This window comes from Melanotaenia boesemani, chromosome 9 (genome assembly GCF_017639745.1).
Source record: "Melanotaenia boesemani isolate fMelBoe1 chromosome 9, fMelBoe1.pri, whole genome shotgun sequence".
Taxonomy (NCBI): domain Eukaryota; kingdom Metazoa; phylum Chordata; class Actinopteri; order Atheriniformes; family Melanotaeniidae; genus Melanotaenia; species Melanotaenia boesemani.
In genome coordinates this window covers 11,607,177-11,627,861 of record NC_055690.1, presented here as the reverse complement: position 1 = coordinate 11,627,861, position 20,685 = coordinate 11,607,177, and the positions used below count along the sequence as shown (strand labels likewise).

The 20,685-nt window shown below is 41.1% G+C and overlaps 1 protein-coding gene across 4 annotated transcripts in view; it reads left to right on the top strand.

The window, feature by feature from the left end:
- Positions 1-6,272: 6,272 nt before the first annotated feature.
- The window catches only part of nectin1b (nectin cell adhesion molecule 1b), a 157,996-nt gene continuing 143,583 nt past the window's right edge, over positions 6,273-20,685 (top strand). The window contains exon 1 of one of the 4 annotated variants that reach the window (XM_041994184.1): positions 6,273-7,158. In XM_041994184.1, the coding sequence (XP_041850118.1) occupies positions 7,107-7,158 (52 nt within the window). In that variant the 5' untranslated portion in view covers positions 6,273-7,106. The remainder of the gene's footprint in view (positions 7,159-20,685) is intronic. The other 3 variants (XM_041994186.1, XM_041994187.1, XM_041994185.1) reach the window with 3 other exon arrangements.

Sequence of the window (20,685 nt, the reverse complement as noted above, 5' to 3'; positions counted from 1 at the left end):
TCAGTTCTGGCTTTTTCCGTTAACAATAGTCCCAAAACCACCATCATTCCCTCGTCCTGTATGTCCTCTTCCATGCTGTGGGTTGTGTTTACCAATTGTTACTATGTTTCTTCTTCTTCAATTTTTGCTGGTTGTTGCTATGGTTTTTTTTCTATGTTTCGATGTTTGTCAGGCTTCGAGGACTAGATTGTAGATTGTAGTTGCGGGACAGCATTGTCATGTGTGTGTTGTTCTGTGATTACATTTTCGGAGCACACCACACACAAAAAAATCAAATCTGATTGTTTTTATCTTCACATGTGAGGTCTCGACCAGATAAAAAATCTCATAAGATTAAAAAGATCGTTATGTGTGTTCCAGGCCTAAGTGAGGACATCCCCGCATGGAAAACAAGGCAAGAAAACCACACGTGGTTGGCTGAAGACCCAAGGGCAGAGGAGCTGAGACACCTCAGGCACCAAGAGAAGTGAGTCCAGCAGGACCCGCTGTGAGACAGGAACTGAAGCCAGAGGTGAAAGGGCAGTTCCCTGCATAGAGACAATCCCTGGGAGCAAGAACCAAAGGGGGAGGAAAAGCGTCCCGCTCTGAGGTGGGATCCTGTGCCAGGGGTTAAAGGAGGCATGTCCCACCCGGGGATGCTCTTAGGAGCAAGAACCAGAGGCGAAGCAGGAGTGTCCCGCTCTGGGACCCCCCTTGGGAACAGGAACCATTGGTGAAGCAGAAGTATTCCACTCTGGGACACCTTGGAAACAGAAATTACACGAGGCGGAGGAGTGTCACATCCTGGGACATCCATGGAAACAGGAATCACATGAGGCATGGACCAGGACTGGAATGCAGACAGCGTGGAATAGGGCACCAGCGTTGGGTGCGGAAGCACTGAAGACAAAACATGAGCCCTGGAGCGGAGCGCCAGAGAACGGCAGACTTAAATAAGCTATTATGATCATCTTTTGCCTCTGCCAATACACACCTGGAAAGTCGGGGTACCAGGGTTTGGCAGTTAAATCGAAAAATGTACATGACTGCTGTCAAGGACAGTGTAAGACCCTGCCATACAATCAGAATAATTCTTTGTGTCCCGGCGCGCCTCCTGAAAGGTCTCATACCTGCTGAGGTGTGCTGGATCCTTGGATGACCAGATCATACTGGTTTGTGGAGGATGTGGAACCAAAAGTAGGGGTAAGACGCAGGCGGCAGACAGATGCAGATATAATGTTTTAATAAAATTAAATGATAGACTTACAAAGACCTAAAAAAGGAAAACACAACAATGATCTGGCAATGACTAAAGCAGGGGTGCCTTAGTCCAGTCCTTGAGACCTACTATCCTGCAACTTTTAGATGCATCCGTTCTACAACACGTCAAAACAAATGACTGAATTCCATCATCCGCATGTCATTCAGCGCTGCAGAGGCCTGGTAATAAGCCTGTTTATTTATTTATTTTTATTCAGCTGTGTTGGAGAAGGGATTAATCTAAAGGTTGCAGTATAGTGGCTCTAGAGGACTGGACTTGGACACCTTGGACTTAAGGAAAACCTGAAGCTTATATATAGAGGGGTTGATTATGTGAGGAGAAGAAGAAGTGACAATTAAGGACTAGAAGCAAGAAACAGGAAGTAAAATACACAGAATACACAAGGGGAAACAACTCTACAAATTTAAAAAGGGAAACAGGACAGAGATCAAAAATGACAAAAGACTAGAAACTAAACAGACCACAAAAAAGGAACTAAAACCCACCTAAACCTACAGAACATGACATCAATATGGAGTCAATGGCACAGTCTTAACACCACCACTCCTGATTTGCACCAAAGTCCATTTCTCTGATTGCTTGTTCTTAATACAACAGCATGTATACTTTTCAACACATTTATGTCTGAAAAGTATTTATAATAATGCAAATACCTGAAACAGGGGTTTAATGTGGGAGATGGTAATGATTTTGTTTCTTTGTTTTTAAAGTTATGCAGTGATGCGGACTCCGCATCAGTCTGTCATAGTGAAGAAGGAGCTGAGCCAAAAAGCAAGGCTCTCGATTTACCAGGTGATCTACGGTCCTTCCCTCACCTATGGTCACGAGCTGTGGGTAGTGACCGAAAGAGCAAGATTGCGAATACAAGCGGCCAAAATGAGTTTTTCTCTGCAGGGTGGCAGGGCTCTCCCTTAGGGATAAGATGAGTAGTTTGGATCCAGGAGGGGCTCAGAGTAGAGTCGCTGCTCCTCCACATCGAGAGGAGCCAGATGAGGTGGCTTGGGTATCTGGTCAGGATGCCTCCTGGACGCCTCCCTGGTGAGGTTTTCTGGGTATGTCCCACTGGAAAGAGGCCGCGGGGAAGACCTAGGACATGCTGGACGGACTACGTCTTGTGGCTGGCCTGGGAACACCTCTGGATCCCCCCGGATGAGCTGGTGAATGTGGCCAGGGAGAGGGAAGTTTCCCTGCTTAGGCAGCTGACCCCACGACCCGACTCCGGATAAGCATTTATGCAATTTGAATCTCTGATTGTTTTTGCCATCCATCTGTTGTTTGTACCTGCTTATTACAATGTAGGTTCACAGAGGGTCTGGAGCCTACCCAGCAGCTAACAGGTGATAGGCAGGGAACACCCTGGACAGGTTGCCAGTCCATTGCAGGGCCAAAACAGAGACAAACAACCACTCACACTCACAGTCACTCCTAGGGAGATCATAGAGACACCAGCTGAGCAAGCATGCTATTGGACTGTTTGGACTGTAAGAGGAAGCAAGAGTACCAGAGAAAAAACTCAGGGGGACAATGCAAACTTCACACAGAAAGGCCCAGCCAAGGTTCAAACCAGGAACCACATTGCTCTGAGGCGTGAACACAGCACCGTCTGAACCATGAATCTTTGTCTACTGAATTAAAAGAAAATATCCCATCAGCGTTTACATTCCTGTCAGGTTGAGGTCTAAACTTTGACTGGATCCTTGCAACACCTTCATTCTTTTCTTTTTCAACCATTCTGTTGTGGATTAGGAGTTGTGTTTGGGATCATTGTCCTGCTGAATTATTCAGTTTGAGCCAAGCTTTAACTGTCAGACAGATGGTCTCACATTTGACTCTAGAGTACTTTGTATACAGTAAAGTTCATGGTCCACTCAGTGGTTTTCTTCAAACTGTGCAGGGCATTATTACCAATCACCGCCAGTTTGATCTCATCTGTCCATAGAACATTATTCCAGACGTCTTGTGGTTTGTTCAGATGCAGCTTTGTAAACATAAGCTGTGCTGCTATGCATATTGAAAAAAATAATGCTTTACTTAGCCAAGAGACATAATGACTAAGCAATGGAAAAAGATCATGAGGTCTAATGAATCCAGAGTTGCCCTGTTCCAGAGAGAGAGCATCGGGGTAAGAACAGCACCAAACGGTACTTTATCCGTCGTACCTGTTTTGTATACAAACCTGTGGGGTCAGATTTATGTAGGTCAAGGCTAGGAGAATTATGTACTCAAAAACAAGGTCACATGACTACCTAAATATACTGAATGTGCAAGTTTTTGTCTTCAATAGTTTCTTTTCACTGATGGTACAGACATTTTTTTCCAAAAATACACTGCCAGGATACACTGTGCTTAAACTGTGAAAGAGCAGTTCAGGGAGCGAGACATCATTTTCACACATGTATTGTCCACAGGAGAGTCCAGACTTTAACCCCACTGAGAGTCTCTGGAATGTACTTGAGAAGATTTTATCCAGTGATCCGAATCTCCCATCGTCATTACAAGATCTTAATGAGAAATAAATACAATTTGTATGGATTTCAATGTTGTTAATTTGCATAAGATGATTAAAATCTTATGACACAAAGAAAATCTGCTATAACCAAATCTTAAAGTGGTCCAACAGGATAAAAAGTGTGTTGTTGTTGTTCATCTGACCTAATTGTCCTAATTTTAAGACCTAGTAAAGACCAATTTGTTTGTCATTATGTCTCCATATGAACTAAAATAGGATCTTTTCATTCCAGATGACTGTACATTGTAATGCAGAACAGAACAGTCCGTTTATCTCAGCAGTAACTCAGGATTGAGCCTTGAGATGTGGAGCAGACTGTAGTTCAGAACAAGTATATCAAATTTCATCAGCCTGTCTGTAAGTCAATCACCTTAGCCACTCGATGAAGGGGGCATCATGGTAATGCTCCAAAGGCAGCCCCAAAGTTTGTTTTTTTTTTTAGCTATAACCTGTTATAGGAAGTTTAGCCAAGTACTGAAGCTTTTTCTCACTTGGGTTCTGACTTGATCCTCAAACTCCCAGACTAGCAGGTGCATCCAAGAGGCATCTTACCCTCATAGAAGGCTTTGCTCTTAGGCACTCTTGAGAGATTTGTCCTTGAAGAAGAGGATTTTATGTTCCCTTCCTCATCACATTCAAATTCTCCAGGTTTATTCGATTTACTTCCCAACTCTCAGTCCAACCAGGCTGATGCAGCTCCGACCTTTCAAGGTTTTTGATGTAAAAAGATTATCGTCCAAATGATAAAAATGACATTGTTAATTCTTACTGTATATTTTATTCATAACTCTGGAAGATACTCTGCTATCTTGTGTCATACCCATAAATTTCCATTTTCTGTATGTACCTTGTCAATAAACAATAATGTATTTCGGTTGCAAACTACGTTCTGTTGATGTGATTATGTTGTTTTAAACCATTTTTTGTAAAAGTGTACAGAATTTCAAGCAGCAGCATTTCCACATTTTCATTGCTGCTTTGCGACAGAGCAGAACATTAAGTCTTGAGTTTATTTGTATGCTGCCAGTGTGAATGCACACGTCTGCTGTTATCATGTTTAACTGGGTTGTAGGTATGTTCATGTGATGTTATTCTGCATGGTTTTCACTATTTACAATGTGATACCTGTTAGCTGTGCACCGATGACTGAAACCAACTTGCTCAGTTATCTTTCATCATGCCAGGTTAATTTTCTCTGCAGCTCAGAAGATGATCCAGAAATTTTGATCACAGATGATGTTAAAGGATTTTGACCACCCAAACAGCACAAAGCTACTCTGCAACATTCACTATGTAATTTCTGTTGCACTTAAAAGAAGAACCAATGTCCACAAGAGGGAAGTGTTATCACATTCATCCTCCCATTCATTTGGCTCCCTACCTTCACAGGCATGATCCTGTTTGAATGCTTCAGGAAGGGAGCAATAAGCTGGCTGAGGAGCAGGTATAAAGGAAAGAAATGTGGGTGCTGAGTATATTTAGTCATGGATGGCTCAAGAGGTAAAATATATCTACTCCCATGCACACACACATGAGTCATTTTTCTGGCAGAAAAGATCATCATAATAGAAGTCATCCACAAGAGTCACTTCCTTTGTGTTTAATCTGCCAAACATTACATCACTACTAATTTATGTATAGATAACTACATGTGTCATACTTTAGCTTTCAAATTTATTTATTAGACTTGTGGTTTTCATGAACTCTGCGGTTGCTGCAGGCTCCATTGGTGGGATCTGTGGTTGTTCCCTGTCCCTTAAAAAAAGCAAACTGTTCTTGTCAATACTTGTAATTAGTGGGATATGATTGATGAAGCTCTGTTGTAAATATTTCACTGCTCACAACCCATCTAGCGTTTAAGTACCGTTCTCAAAGTCTGAAGTGCTGCATTAATGACCTTTAATGTCAAATTCTATGATTTCTATGAGTCAAATTTTGCTTGGCATTGTAAGAAAAATGAACGGGCAATAACTTGGACACAATAATAATAATAATAATAAAATATTATTTTGGCCTTAAACCAAATACACAATTGCAAATGTTTTATAGTGCTAAAATCGCTTATGGTAGTTTTCACATGCTGCAAGATGAGCTTTAAATGTTAACAGTGTCTCTTCTTTTAACGTTTTTTCGTTAATGAAAAAACAACAACAAAATAAATGAATAAAAGGAAATTTTTCACTTGCTACAAGGGATTTACTCCTTTCTGCATTATTTCACCCAGCATGGCTGAACAGGCTCCGCCACTCAGTCTTTTATCTGACTTATCTCCAAGTATTATTTCTGCACATGTCCTTCACCCTGTCAGCTGTGCGGGACATTTCTGAGCTGTTTGGGGTGCATAAAAAGTTGTGTGTGTGTGTGTGTGTTTGGGGGGAGGGGGGGTCCCCTTTGCTGGGGGTGGTGGTGGCGGTGGGGGGGAGGATACCAGGCGATGCTGAACCCTATTGCAGGACAATCCAGGCTCCTCCCCAGCACAACGTCACCCGATCCCGATCTCTCCCAAAGCGTCAGCGATAGTCAGCAACACTTTGTGGTGGCAGATCAGCGGGGCGGTTCGCGGGGCCGGACGAACTAGGCTGTGTTTCTTTCGAAAAAGAAGCAGAGAAAGAAAACGCATCACCTTTTTTAAAGTTACAGCAACTTCATCGGCCGGTCGTGCTGATTTCTCCCGCTGGCGGCGGCTGCAGGCAGGAGGAATCCGGGAAACTTGCGGAACTAAAACAGGGACGGTGCACAAGTAATCTATTAGGTGCATTGTCGGTTTGGCAACGGGAGACGAAAAGGCTACGTTTCCTTGGAGTAACTCTCCTAGTGTTGGAAACTTCCCAGCACAGCATCGATCGAGGACCTCCCGCCCACTTTACCTCTGATCCATAATACTGGAAGGGAGAGAGAGAGAGAGAGAGAGAGAGAGAGAGAGAGAGAGAGTTCAGCAGCCGCTGCGGTGAATGGAGCAACAAAGGCTAGATGGTTAAACTGAAACAGCCCTTCTGATGACGACCCAACTCTCATTTCTCTAATCTGAGATTTTCTAAATCACTTCGACAACTCTGCAGCTGCTTGGATCTCATTCTGGGGACCCAGCCAGGTTCTCCTTAGTGCAAACTCTCCGCCGGCCAGCGGAATCACCGCAGACGCAAAATTGATGCTTTGGCACGGAGAACCACCGATCCTCTAGTTTTGTGAAAGTCTCCTACTGCTCAGTCAGGGAGGTAGACTAGTTTGGACCGAAGTGGGATTTGCAGAAGTTGCATGCGTGGTCTTTGTCATCTCGAGTGAGCCCTGTCCATCCACTCTCTGGCTATCAGACAAAATCCGAATATTCGAGGTGCCATGGCGGTGTGTGTGGGGATATGGGCGCTGCTGTTTGCGCTGCACATTCAAGGTAAGCCGCAGTAATGTACAGACTTCAGCAGGGAATCATCTGCCTTATTCTCCTATGACCTCCCTTCTCTGTGTGTTTGCAATGTCAGACTTAATGAACAGGAAGACGTGACGTGATCGTATGATTTGTGTATTTTATTTTATTTTATCATTCATTTAATTATATATTTTTGCCACAGAATGTATGAGAGAAATGCGTGAAAGAAAAATTGGAAAGTGTTTTCTTCCGTAGAATCCAACCCACTTAAAACAGCTGCAGAATACTTATTTGGTTGCCAGATAATGAACTTACCCAGGCAGCAGCCAGATGGCGATATGTGCGAGTCATGCAGGACAGCAGCCTTCAAGTTTTCCAATAATTCATTTTAATGGCAACTCGGAGACACAGAGTTCTGCGGAATGATAAGTAAAACATGTAATCCTGTCTCCTAGCTGAATAGTAACATCTCTTTAAACTGTGAATGCAACACTGAAATCTTTTATTGCATACTCAGCTGTACTGTGATGATATTTCAGATTGGGACATTTTATCAGCTTTTCTGACACCACTTCTTTGGAAAGGGAGCGTATTTCTCTGGATTGGTGGTGAAATTTAGGGAGACACTGTTGGCTGATAAATGGATATTTTGACATTGATCATCCTGGCATTAAAGCTTCCTAGAAGGAGCCTAAGTATTTAAACGCATCCCTAATATAAGCTTGTGTTATTTATTGGAAGGAGCATCATTACTCTGGTTATATTGACAACCTCTAATTGGGAAACTAAACAAACCCATTACAAATCGTGTATGTTTGAGGCCCATTTTGCTGAAGGGGCTTTTAGGGATCAGCTGAAAGTTTGCTTGTTTGTTGACATCTTGGACTGATAAGTTGTGTCTGGAGCCTCAATTTGAGAAAAATGGAAGAGGGTCAAGTGTGGTCAAGAAATATCAGATAGTGTTTTTGATGGCTGTTAATGGCCTCATGTTCTCTTACAGCTGCTGCTTGTTTATTCCTTGTAATGCTTTGTTAGTTTAGTTTCAGGTCCCCATTTTAGTATAATAAATCTTTCCAGTGGATTTGTTTTTTTTTTTTTTTACTAGATTCACTTTTTCCCCCATCCTCCTTTGAGCTTGAGAACAATCGAGATGTCGACCATGTTGCCAGCGAGGCTCCTTGTGGGGTCATGTGTTTAAGACTGATTGAATACTTTGATCAAAAGCCCTGTCTGATTTACATTGAGATGATCCCTTTGCTTGCGGAGAAGATCAGGATTAGCCGGTTCCCTCGGGATTCACAGTGAAAATCTTTTGAAGTTGTTCAATGAAGGGTGTGGAAAATGTCTCAAAAACTGCACTTTAAGCTTTCTGGAAACATCTTATTCCTGTAAAGGAGGAGTTGTTTTTAAAGCATAATTAGACGTTGTATGAATTCACGGCTTTTCTTCAATTAAAAAACATAACGAACGTGTTCAGACATCATCATGAGGAGTGACAAGCTTTAAAATTTATTATTATTATTTTTTTTTTTTTTACTTAAGCTTTTGTTTGGGCCCACTTTTGACATGCAAAAACAAGAATTTGGTCTTTCACCCTGAGGTTAAAGGGCGTTGCCATAAATGCCCACTCCTCTTTGATGGTCTAATTGATATACAACATGTTCCAGACTCTTCCCTCATCACAGAAGCACAAACAAGTGGGAAAGGCCCTGACAAATGCAAGTAACTGCAAAAAGCCCTGTTGCAGTGATCCACAGGGGAAAACCATTTGTGCTTGTCATGGTAATAACCATTTGTGGAAAACACAACAGAGCCAAATTCATAAACAGAATATTCAGAGCTGCTTGCCAAATAGATTATCAAATAAAAGGAACATTGAGAATAATGGATTTGTGAACAATAACAGCAGCTCTGCTCCAGCATTTGTATATTCACACTCAGTTTCATGTATTCCAGACCGGTATTTAATTGAGTGTGAATTGAGTTAGCAACCAGGTGGTTGTTTATGGCTTGGCTGCATTGGCGGAATGGGGGGGGTTCTTGCTGTACCAGCCCATATAGATATCACTTTGAGCTGTGGTGTAAGAAGATTTTCCATCTTTAATTCCTAATCTTTGTTGGATTTAACAGTTAGGAAAGGACCTATGAATGTGGACATGCACTGACATTTATTTTAGTATTTTAGTGGAAGTGATGCTGTTTTGTGTGTAGTAACTTGGCAGGTTGCAGGTAGACCCATGTTGTTAGCGTCTGTCAGGCATTTCAAATGAGTTCTTAAAATGTTTAAAGCTGTCTCTATTACTCTTTCTATCACTGACCTTAAACTATATTTATTTTTTATTTTCCTGAGGGGTCCCCTGAGAGATGTAAGTCACAACTTGTAAATTTTTTTCATTTGCAGCTTTATTGTTTCAAAGATTAAGAATTACTTGACAGCTAACTGCTTGATTTCTATTCAGTCCCATGTCACCAAAGCCTGACACACAACACTTCGTTTTGACTTATGACAGATGGTCACATGCTGTGCTGCAGCATGGTGTATTTGTTTTCCAGTTTCTTTTCAAACCCTTTTGTGTTTTAAAATGTCATGCACAACAGTTGGATTGATTGATTGTGGAGTCAGGGGGCTTCGAGGAGAGTTGCAAGCACATTCGTGTGTTGGAGTAAATGTTTGATGATGAGCTCTGAAACCGGTAGAGATGAGTGTTTTTTCTCATGCAAACAGGCGACAGATTAAAGGAGGAAACACTGGATGTCATGGGAAGATGTTGGGGCATCTTGTGCAGCCAGAAACTTCGGTGGAGGGATGGCATATCTGTTCTCATTAACATATTCTCTCATTTTCTTTCTTTTGATGATTTGAAGACAGGCGTTGAAATGAGTAAATGAGTCTGACAATATCGAAGGCCATCACATTTGATTCACATCATTTTCATACCTGTTTATCAAATTATTCAAGAACCTCTCATGTCTTATGGGTAGGAGTGTGAAACTTCGAAGGTACCACTCCAGAAAAGAAATGCTTTATTATCAAGACAACTTGGACCCTAACCTTGCTGGCCACTGCAAAAGCCACTGAATGAGGACTTTACCGCAACCATCCTATAATATTTCCATGTAACTGCCAACAGGATGCTGTTGTCGACAGTCTGATCACACTCATTAGTTATCCATGGAGTTCAGTTGAGTCATTGTTCTTACTGTTCCAATCTATCGTCCATTTAAACATGACTGAGTTCAGTCAGATAGATGAAACATTTGTCCATGTAAATGTGGTTATTGAGCAAGTAAAATCCAAAAGTTCTGTTGAGTTTCGGCCTCTTGTTTGCATGGTAACGGAGAGTTTTGGATGGAGGTTTGAGAACAGGCTGCAGGGTGAAATTGTCTTGAAACACGCCTGCGAGCAGCAAGACAACAAAAGCAATGGTGGACATTTATGTTCTGTTTGTGCTGCTGAATCGTTTTGGGATATTTGATCTCTTACAGCAAACCCAGCTTCTCATGCAACATTTATGCCACCAGCAAAGACGCATAGATTACATGCGCTAGATAATCAATACACCTCTATACAAGCGGAGGGTAACTAGAAGATGCCTTTGGTTGCGACGTGAGCTCCTGTCATCTCTACCCAGCAGAAGTCTTAATTAGTCTTCCTCTTTCACCTGCTTCACAAAAAAATCTGAACCAACTGGGCATGCTCAGTATTTTCATACATGGATCATGAGTGAATGTCAAGTTGTTTAATTGCAGCATGCGTTGCATGTGTTTGGATGCACTTGCATTTGTTTTTTATCCTCTTGTTCACTCAGGCATTTTCATTAATTTGTCACCCGCCTGTTTGTCATGGTGGAAACACACTGCTGGCCTTTGGAACATTGTAATTAACATTTTCACTTTGTTCATTTTCTCTCTCTTATTCAGAGAAAACTGTAATTGCTGCTGCACGGCATTTTGCAGTTTGTGTGAATGACAGTTGTGATATAATGAAATGGTGAGTGTCAGTATGGGATTGTTGGGCCTTGATGGCTTCCGTTTGAATGCAAATTGCTTTGATCCTCGGTCCTTTGGGGAGTTTCCCTTTGGTCTCCGTTGAGGTGATGGATGGGTGAGAGCGCTGCGAGTCCAGGGAGACTAGTTTGAGGGGAGCTGACAGGAGATTAGACTTAGTTTTTTTTTTTTTTTCTTCTGTAGGAACTAATGGAAGCACTTGGCCACTCAAACTTCATCTGGCATAGCATTTAGCTCATTGTGGTTCTGCTGTCAGCTCTTTAGCAAATCCTCCTCCAACTACTGCAACAAAAGTCTTTAAAGGTCTAGATTTCTATTTGTGTCTGCAGTGATTGGGCAAATGGAATAGGTTTTTTTTCTTTTTTTTTATGTCTTCCATAAACCACACCAGTTGATCCAAGAGGCCCATTTTTCTTTTTTTTATAAGTTCATGATGCACAATTACTGTTGTTTCTGCATGAAGACCACATATCATAAAACAGATGAATAAAACATGACATTAAGTTCTGAGTATAAAAAAAATGAAAGGTTGTGACTAAATGGAGTGTTGCTTGCATGCTGAAGATTGCACAATTATTATTAAAGATTGCATGAATGTTAGATTCACCTTTCCAGTTGATTGGAGGCTGTTGCATTCATGCCATTTAGGGATATGAACAGCTTCGAGTTGGTCTTGGGAGGGAAGTGTGCAGCTCATGTGAACATCTCACTGATGATGAAATGGTCCGGGTCTCTGTCTCTGGACGAAGCTATTTTAGGTGTAGAAAGGTTTAGTCAGATATCAGAAGTAATGTTTGTTGCAGACATCGGCATCTAAGGTTACCAGACAGCCTGTTTTGCCAGAACATACACTTCAGTATCACATGCAAGCTTTTCCTTTGGTTCTTATTTCTTTGTAGACAGTTTCTTTCAGACACCCTCTCCTGCTCCTTTACTGTGCTCCCATCAGGCCTTCATCAAGCTATATGAGGAAGTAGCGTGCCTTTATCAGCCAGCTACAGCTTCCATTTTATACTTTAAATTATTGAAATTCTTCTTTGTTTGGATGCAAACCACAGTACCAAAGTAGGAGCAAAGAAAATCAATAAAAAGGCTCAAATGTAGCCCAGAGCTTTTTTTGATTTGGCATTAATCTGTCGAGTTGCTTTCTTATTTAGCTGATTCTTGTCAAGGGATTAAATGGTTAAACTTGTGCTCTTGAGAGCGAGAATGGGAATGACAAACTAGTCTTGTTCCATATGTTCCCATCCATTGGCCAGATAATTTCTCAAGGGTATTAAAATAGAAACTATGTTTTTGTGAGATGTACATTTTAGATAAAAAAAATGAACAATTTCACATACTGGAAGGATCATCAACATCATCTTAGTTTAGCTTGGAGTTTCTCTGCAGTATTTCTCCCTTAGTGCTCAGTTACTATAGTTACTGTTTAGTCTTGTTTTGGTTAAAAGCAAATTTATTTCATCATAAGAGCTGCATCCATTTAAATTTATTTCTCCAAGCTTCCATGTAAAGACCCTACAACCTTTTCTGCACCATTTTCATGTGTGTGTTTCTTTGTGCACTCTTGCATTTTCTGCATCACTGGTTTAAAAGAAGAAGCCATATGGGTATACCATTCTCATTGTGTCTGGGTTTACAACTAGGGCATTTATTCATGAGCTGATTGGGGATTGAGAGAGTAGATAATTCCAGGCCTTCCCAGTAAGGATGTGTGTCTTTAAAATACAGCAAATCTGATCAGTGCAGCTCCTACCTCCTTGTGTGACTGCCTGAACAAGTCAATTTAGAACAGGCAGCTGGACTGATGTTCCTCCATTAAGGAGAAAAGAAGAACAGGAAAGCAGTTTGTGAACAACCCGCTGAGTCCAAGTGTAAAGGAGAAAATGGTTCCCATAAGGTCATGGTAGCTAAATTTTGAGCAGTGCCACAGAAAAACCGCCAATTAGTGTCACGGGAAACATGCCCTGCATGTCCTGTTAAATTGATTCAATCAGTTGGGAGGTTTGAGTGCATCTTGGTCAGTTCTGCTTACAAACAATTCTGTATTTGTCTCGTGACCAGTTGAGGTGGACTCCTTGTAAAAGTTGATGAACTAAGGGATGCTGTTGCCATGTTCTCTGTTGCTTGTCTCAGGTGAATATTGTGCTGACTTGTGCAGTCTGTTGGCGAGATACTGTCTCAGGTCAAACTAATAAAGGCCATAAATTAACTAAGATGCTATTTTCTCTCTAAACACAAAGGTTTCCTTTTTGTGGTACTTTGCTCAGATTTGACCATTTCATTGCATAAACTATAAGGAATTAAACCATAAAATGTTGCAATCAAACACGACTCTTTACTGTTATTTTACAATGAATGAATCATAATTTATTTTAACATGAGGAAAAAAAAAGACCAGTTTTCTGAAACGTTGTCTAGCGACTAATATTTTCTTATTCAGTGGCAGCTTTTAAATGACTTAAATTGATGTTGGAAGCATTACTCATTATCAGTTCGGTGCATGAAGCGGTGTGGCAGAGGCTAAGTCTGCCCTACACCCACTGCACTCATTGTGTCAGAGCTTCACTAATCTAACATGACAGTAAATAAAACCTGAGCAACTGAACTGTAAACACAATGGAAAAACAAAGAGCAGCTCGCTTGTACAGAAAATCTATAGCATTTCAGATCTTTTAAACTTTATTAATGTGTGTTTCTGTGTATGTGTGACAGAATAAACAGTTTTATGCTGATGAATTACGTAATTTGTGAACCAATGGCTTTAATTGTTCATTTAGATGTGAAGCATGGATATTTGCAAATTATAACGGCTGTGAAACGCTGTTGTAAATCTACAGCAAATTTACAGCAGTTCATTAGTGCACCACCGATGCAGTCGATTTTTCACTAGCAGGTGTGTTTATCTAAGGAATGCCGTCGTAGTGCTGTAAACATATCAGAAAGAGCTGTTTTCTTATGGTGTCTTTGTAGATATCTCATGGCTTCCCAATACCTGGAGCAAATCTTGTTGAAGGTCTGGATTTGTGACTTCAAGCAGTTCAGTTTAATTAATCCAAAATGTTTGCAAAAACTATTTCCAACTTCTGAGTAAAAAGATCTATTTGCCTTGAAAAATCATATCTATCAGCTCCATTACATGCCCTCCAGCTCACCTGCTGCACGCCCAGACACTCATAAATCCCCCCAGGGGTCGGACTGAAATGAAATTATAACTCGCACAAGATGTTCAAATTAATTAAAGTATTAAACTTTTCTCAGTTTTAGCGTATGTTTCAAGCCATCATTACGGAAGTGTTTGGAATTTGAGAAGTACTGAAATTTTCTTTATGGTGACAAAGCAGTCAGACTTCCACCAGGCTCGGAGCTGATCTCCTGCACCAACTTTCATTTATCTTTTTTTTTTTTTTGCCATAAACTTTGGTGTCAAATCCCCAACCCCCTCTCTTATCTTTCCTCTCCCCTGTCTTCTCTCTCTCCAGTTTCCTTGCTCTGCCTTTGAGAACGGTGCATGCTTAGTGTTGGCTTGGTTAGCACTTGCTACAAAAGGGGGTTTGTTTCATGAAATGTTTCCCTTTTTAATGAGTGATGGTGTTCACTCATTTAATATTCCGCACCGATATCTCTCCGGGAGCTGACTGTGCTTCAAAGCAACAGCGAGGTTGTAAATGGGAATGGGTGAAGGGGGTGCAGCAGCAACAGCAGTGGTGGTTGAATGAAGGCGGAGGTAGGAAAAAATGGGGGGGTTGGCTGCTTAGAAAACACAAACACAGGTTTATTTATTCTGCCTGACATATAGCTAAGCTCCCAGCGTGCCGCGGCTTGGTGCAAAGCTCCTTATTGCCCTCTTCCTGCGCAGATCGACGAGCAAAATATGACTGATAACAGGTCAGCCCATATTTCTCTCAGCATGTCTTCCTGCCCCCCCACCCCCACACACTGTGATCAACCTTATAAACAACAGCTCAATATGAGAAGATGGCAATTGTTTACACATAAATATTTCTGTTTTTATTAGGTTACATCACAGCTGACATCAAGGTTTCCCAGGGTTTTGTCATAGCTAGCAAGATTGAGGTCAAGTTAAAAAAGTAGTAGAAATTCTTCATGTTGGTGTTTTGTTTCATGTGTATGTGCAAGCTTCGCATTAAGTGACGTGACCTGCAATTTTGCATTCATTCCACTATTTCCTTTAGCATAGCACAGTCCGTATCAGAGAAAATAATGTGAAAACTATTAATTCTCCTGTTTAAGGCTACAAAAAAAAAAAAAAAAAAAAACATTTGTGGCTTTGCTTTGCAGAAAGTCAGGTGCACCAGATGGCTTTCTTCTTTCTGGATATCCATTTTTTTTCCAGCTTGTTTCATAGGGTATGCAGCTGTCATTACAAATGTGCATTAAAGCCAGTATTTGGTAGGTGAGTAATCTAAAACACATCCCCACCCCACACTTTAGAGAAGATTTGAAAAAAGAGATATATATATATAAATTAAGATGTAATTTAACCCAGATTTGGAACTAAACTGATGGGGCAATGCATCTCTGTACAAGGAATCAATCTGGATTAATAAGATTCTGAAGAGGCTAAACCAATTAATATTTCTGAAAAATGTATTAAATGTCAGCATCTTGGCAGGAAGATGTGATATGAGCCTTATTTAATTTGAACTTTGTGTATGTGTTTTGGAGAAATTGCCATACAAAAATGGAGCAATTCATGTACAATTTATCTTCTTTCTGCTTCTTTTCGTTGATGTAATTAGATTGTCTTTTGTTTGTTTTTGTTGTTTATTCTCAAGAATGAGTTAAATAAATGAAACTAAAGAGTAAGGAAAGACTGTCTGTTTAAATCTTCATCTGGAGCTGTAGCAGACTGTCTGCACCAGTACTGCACATACTTAAACTCCTGACTTGGATGCATCAAAGTGAAGCTGTAGACTGAGTGGTGCTCGCACTGTGTTTACTCATCTTCAAGCAGTATCGCATATACAGAACAACACGTGAGGAAGAGGATATGAACAGGGGCGTTAAGCTCTATTCTTTTCATAACAGACATTTTTTGAGCAAAGGGACTCATAAATACGAGGTGCCTACATGCTCTGCAGTTGTGATCTACTTCAGTAAAAATACTCATAATTCTACTGCGGCCTCCCTGCTGGATTATTTCAGACTGTCCGTCTGGGAAGCAGATCACCAAATGAGGAATGATCTACCTGAAATTTTATGTAAACATGGAGACACTTTTTGATGGATATAGTTATGAACCATTACAGCAAATATAAGGTAATCTAATGTTTTAAACAGTGAAATTGTCATATTGAGTTAAATAATACCGAAGTAAAAAGCATAAAATAAACAACCAAACAAAAGTGAAGCATGTAATTCCTGTAATTTCATGCACTACATTTAAATTTTTTTGAGTGCATGCAGTGTAAAATTAAGGTTTCAGTCAAGACAAGATAGTCATGGATTACTTTTTAGGGGGATAAAAAGAATTCAGGTCATAGTTGATCTCATTCTTACTGCAGCTTACATTGACATTTTGTCTGGGTTACTTTTTTTTTTACCATTTCCCCTGAAGGTAAATATCTCCAATGCAGAATAGCTGCATTTGAAATGCCTGGTGTACCCCCCACCAACCTCTCCTCTTCATTCCTTTACGTCTTCCAGCTGAATAACTCTTGCCAGGCGTTTCCACATGGGAGCTCCCACTCTGGCAGCACATGTCTTCCTTGGCTGTGGGATTGCAAGTGGAATTAACCAGTGGGGAATCTGCAGAGGACTTTGATATCACTATAGGAATCACAAGGGGCCATTTTGTAGTTCCCAACAATCAGCATTTCAGCCGAGAAGAAGCCAAAAGTCACAGCAGGCCAGAGAGACAAACGGCTGAGTTTCAAGCTCTCCCCATCCTGAACGCATGAGTTACAGAATTTATACGACAATAACGTGCATATATAAGTGATAATAATAGCTCCCACTCACTGACCTTGCGCCCTCATCACTCACAGATGTAAAAAAGGTACATTTTTCCTGCCTTTGTTGGATTCCACTTTCTTCCTCTACTTTCACATAGAGCACCAGTAAATATTTATTTCAATGGGTGCAGTTGGAGTTGTTCCTCACACTCTGTACCTTCTTTGTCAGCATTATGACGCTGAAAATAGAAGCTACAGAGGAGCAAATGTCAGAGTCAGAAACTTGATATAAATGCTGTTTAATGCAGCACCAGAACTTCTAAAATACCTTTCCTCTTACTGCCTAAAGACTCGGGTCCCTTAGGTGTCAGAGTATCAACTGCTCTGCTGAATCGGTTTAAGGACTATGCCTTCCTTCATAAGTTATGGGAAGAAAATTGCAGAAGGGGGGAAGAAATACTACATGGAAGAAGGAAAAAGAGAACTAGAGAATTGAGATTTACATGCAGACCCGGCGGGGGATGGGAGTTAGCAACGAGTCATGCTGTTCCTGAGTAAGGCTGTGTTCCAGGGGTGATTCTGCTTCGCCTTGAAAAAGTGTTCTTGGCTGAAGTTCTCTTCAGGCACATTGGGGCCTGCTCGCTGAAAGAAAAGGCCTGTGCAAATAAAAGTTCATTCAATCTTTTCCAGCTCATTAGCTCTTTTTTGTTTCTTTGCAGGAAGCCTGCAAACGCCCCAAAACCAACTCTCGTTCTCCATTAAAGCAATCTTCAAACAAATTCATTGCTCATTACATAACTGTAAGAACACTATTACAAATACAATCTGAAATTAAATTAAAGCTATGTAATATGCTAAAAAATCACTTTGTCTGTTAGATTATTTTAATTAACTCCTTAATTTGAGTCATGGAGCTCAGTTAGACCTTCTACATCAAGTCAAGATTAAATGGAAGGATACATCCCAACAGATTGCTCAATACATGATGAAAGTAGTGGAAACTGATTGAATATTCCCCATATCGCTAAGGGGGTGTTTCATCCCTGCTGTTTGGGAAATTTGGTTATGTTGGGATTCATGCTCCAGTGATTGTCTGTGTTGTATTTGAGATTGAAGGGTTAGTCCCATAGATTTGGTTGGACGATTTGCTTGAATTTTTCTGGAGGAAGTTTTCCTGAGCAGATTTCGGGTCAGTTTGTTGTGCGCTGTGTTCCCCGGTCTCTCCAACCCTTCCTTCATTCTCACACTGCTGATGCTTTGTGACTAGCGTGGGGTTTGTATTTGTTTTTGCTGGGAAGACCCGGGGAAGGCGTGCACTGATGCATAAAGACGCACATGTCTATGAGCAAGCTTGAGGCAGAAGCAGCTTCACGTTGCCGGCCCTGCTCCCGCCCTCCCCTCCCCAATCCTGACCCACTTTCTTTTCCTCACTCGTCGCTCCCTCTTTAATTGCCGCGCGGCACACTGAGGCCATCTGCTCGACTGAGGCCTGTCGCCATGGAGATGCTGGGAGGCTTTACGGATTTACTGTGGACTGACCAACAGGGAAATGGAGGTCAGGGAATGGGGGTAGGGTGCTGGACAGAAGTGTATCACTAACAGAACAATACACCTGTATGATGCTTAAAAATACAGTTCAAGTTGGTTTTTAAAACATAAATGGACTTTTCAGGGATTTATGAGTTGTTTTGTTTCTTTTTTTGAATTGAGTCCTGAGACGGCTTTGGAGCAAATTAGTCCTTCAGTTAAACTTGAAACGTGAACATAATTAAAATTATCTTAACTTTCATTTGACACCAAGAGTGTCTAAACACTCTCCAGCACAAGCTAAAAAGTTTATTTTTCTTTGTTTGCATTTACATTATACATCCTCATGAGTCCCAAGGACAAAAAAAAAAAGTTAGTTTAATTTTACAAATTACAAATCTCGTTTTTGCTGTGAGAGCATTTTGAGACAAAAGGCTATTTGTCTGTGTTAAGAATACAGTGTTTTATCAGACACGTATATTTAGCATCATCTCGACTGCCTGCTCCCGTCACGCTGATCTGTGTTCTTTTATCCTTTTGAATGCCTTTTTATTTTTTGCGACTCTTGCTTATTTCCTCTCCAGTGACACGCCTGAGTGAGGAAGCAGTTGTGCTATGTTTCCAATTAACACTCAGGCGTCTTTCAGCGACCGTCTGCCTCACGCTCTACCAAGCCAGCAACACGTCATATTTAAGCATTCAAATATTCCATTCTTTGTTCACGTGAAACATTTCACGATATTACTAAATGTGGTAATTAATTCTGGGAGAAGGTTTTACTTAACCATCTCTAATGGAGTCTGGGTATTGACCTCTTGGCACGCGATTGGTGCTGAGCTTTGGGAAACAGTCCTTATATTTACTCCTCTTTTAAAGGTCAATATTGGTAGCTGTCATTTCTGAAGTGCCATTTATAGGTCAATACCTCATTAGTAATCAGACGGAGTTTGGATCAAACGCAGCTCCTGTCCCGTCTGTGTCGTCGAGCAGAAGTCATTTCCACTTTCAGGTCACAGCTTTTCCTCGGAATTGTGTTATAAGGATGTTTCACAAATTCATATTTACATATTAATTAGATTCATGTAGAAGTGAAGCAGGAAACATTGGCACAGATCAGGAAGTCTATCCTAGTATTGCAAAAATGATGGTGACAGTAATATGAGCATAGCCAGGTAACAAGTAGAGACTGGTATTTTTGCTCATTGAAGGAACTGTTAATGTAGTCAACATGTCATGGCAGTCTGACAAAACTGTGATGGCAGCTGTCCACCTCTTCCACCCTTTTTTGGTTCCACCATGTTACTACCAGACTGCTTAACAAGAGCCAGCTTGTCAGAGTATGCTGACTTTGATGGCTTCAACATCTGCATAGTTGTCTGAGACAGCTTTTATTTCCCTTTTGTTTTTTGCTTTTGCATGACCCACCAGTGATGGAGTAAAACAGGAGGCTGTGACAGCAGAAAGGTAGCTCTGTCAATTTAAACTCCAGCAAGCTCTTGATCTCTGAGATGCCCAAATGTACAGTCAGGTCTGAAAGTTAACAAGACAATGCATCCAGTGCCTGTAATTGGATCGGGCCCTTTACAGCAGTCTAAAAAGATGGAGAAACCTGTCTGTCAGCCTGCTCTTCAGTCAAGGACGTATGGTTGAGTGCTGGATGTGTTGTTTGCTACCACGCCCTTGGTCCTATCACAGCTTCTCCACCATCTGCTGCGCAGAGGTTGGGGTGAGAATGGATCTGCTCTGAACTAGATTATATGTTTGGAGAGATTAATCTAATCATATGATGTCAAGCTATGAATGAATGACCAAGTTAAGTTTCATCCTGTCAGCCTTCCCAGCATGTTCACCTTAACATGGGCTGGAGCTATGATTTCTTCTTATTTTTTCCATGCTGCATTCTTCTTGGCATGGAAAGGGTGCGATCTAGAGACTGGTATGAATCTGACGAGATGATGCAGTTGGGGGCAAATTGTCACTGCATGTACATGATCTTAAGAAATTATACAGAACGAGTGAAAAGAAGACCACATAGAAAGCAAAAATAACAGGTGTTCAACCAAATCAGAAAGAAACAGACAGGCAGCTACTACACCTG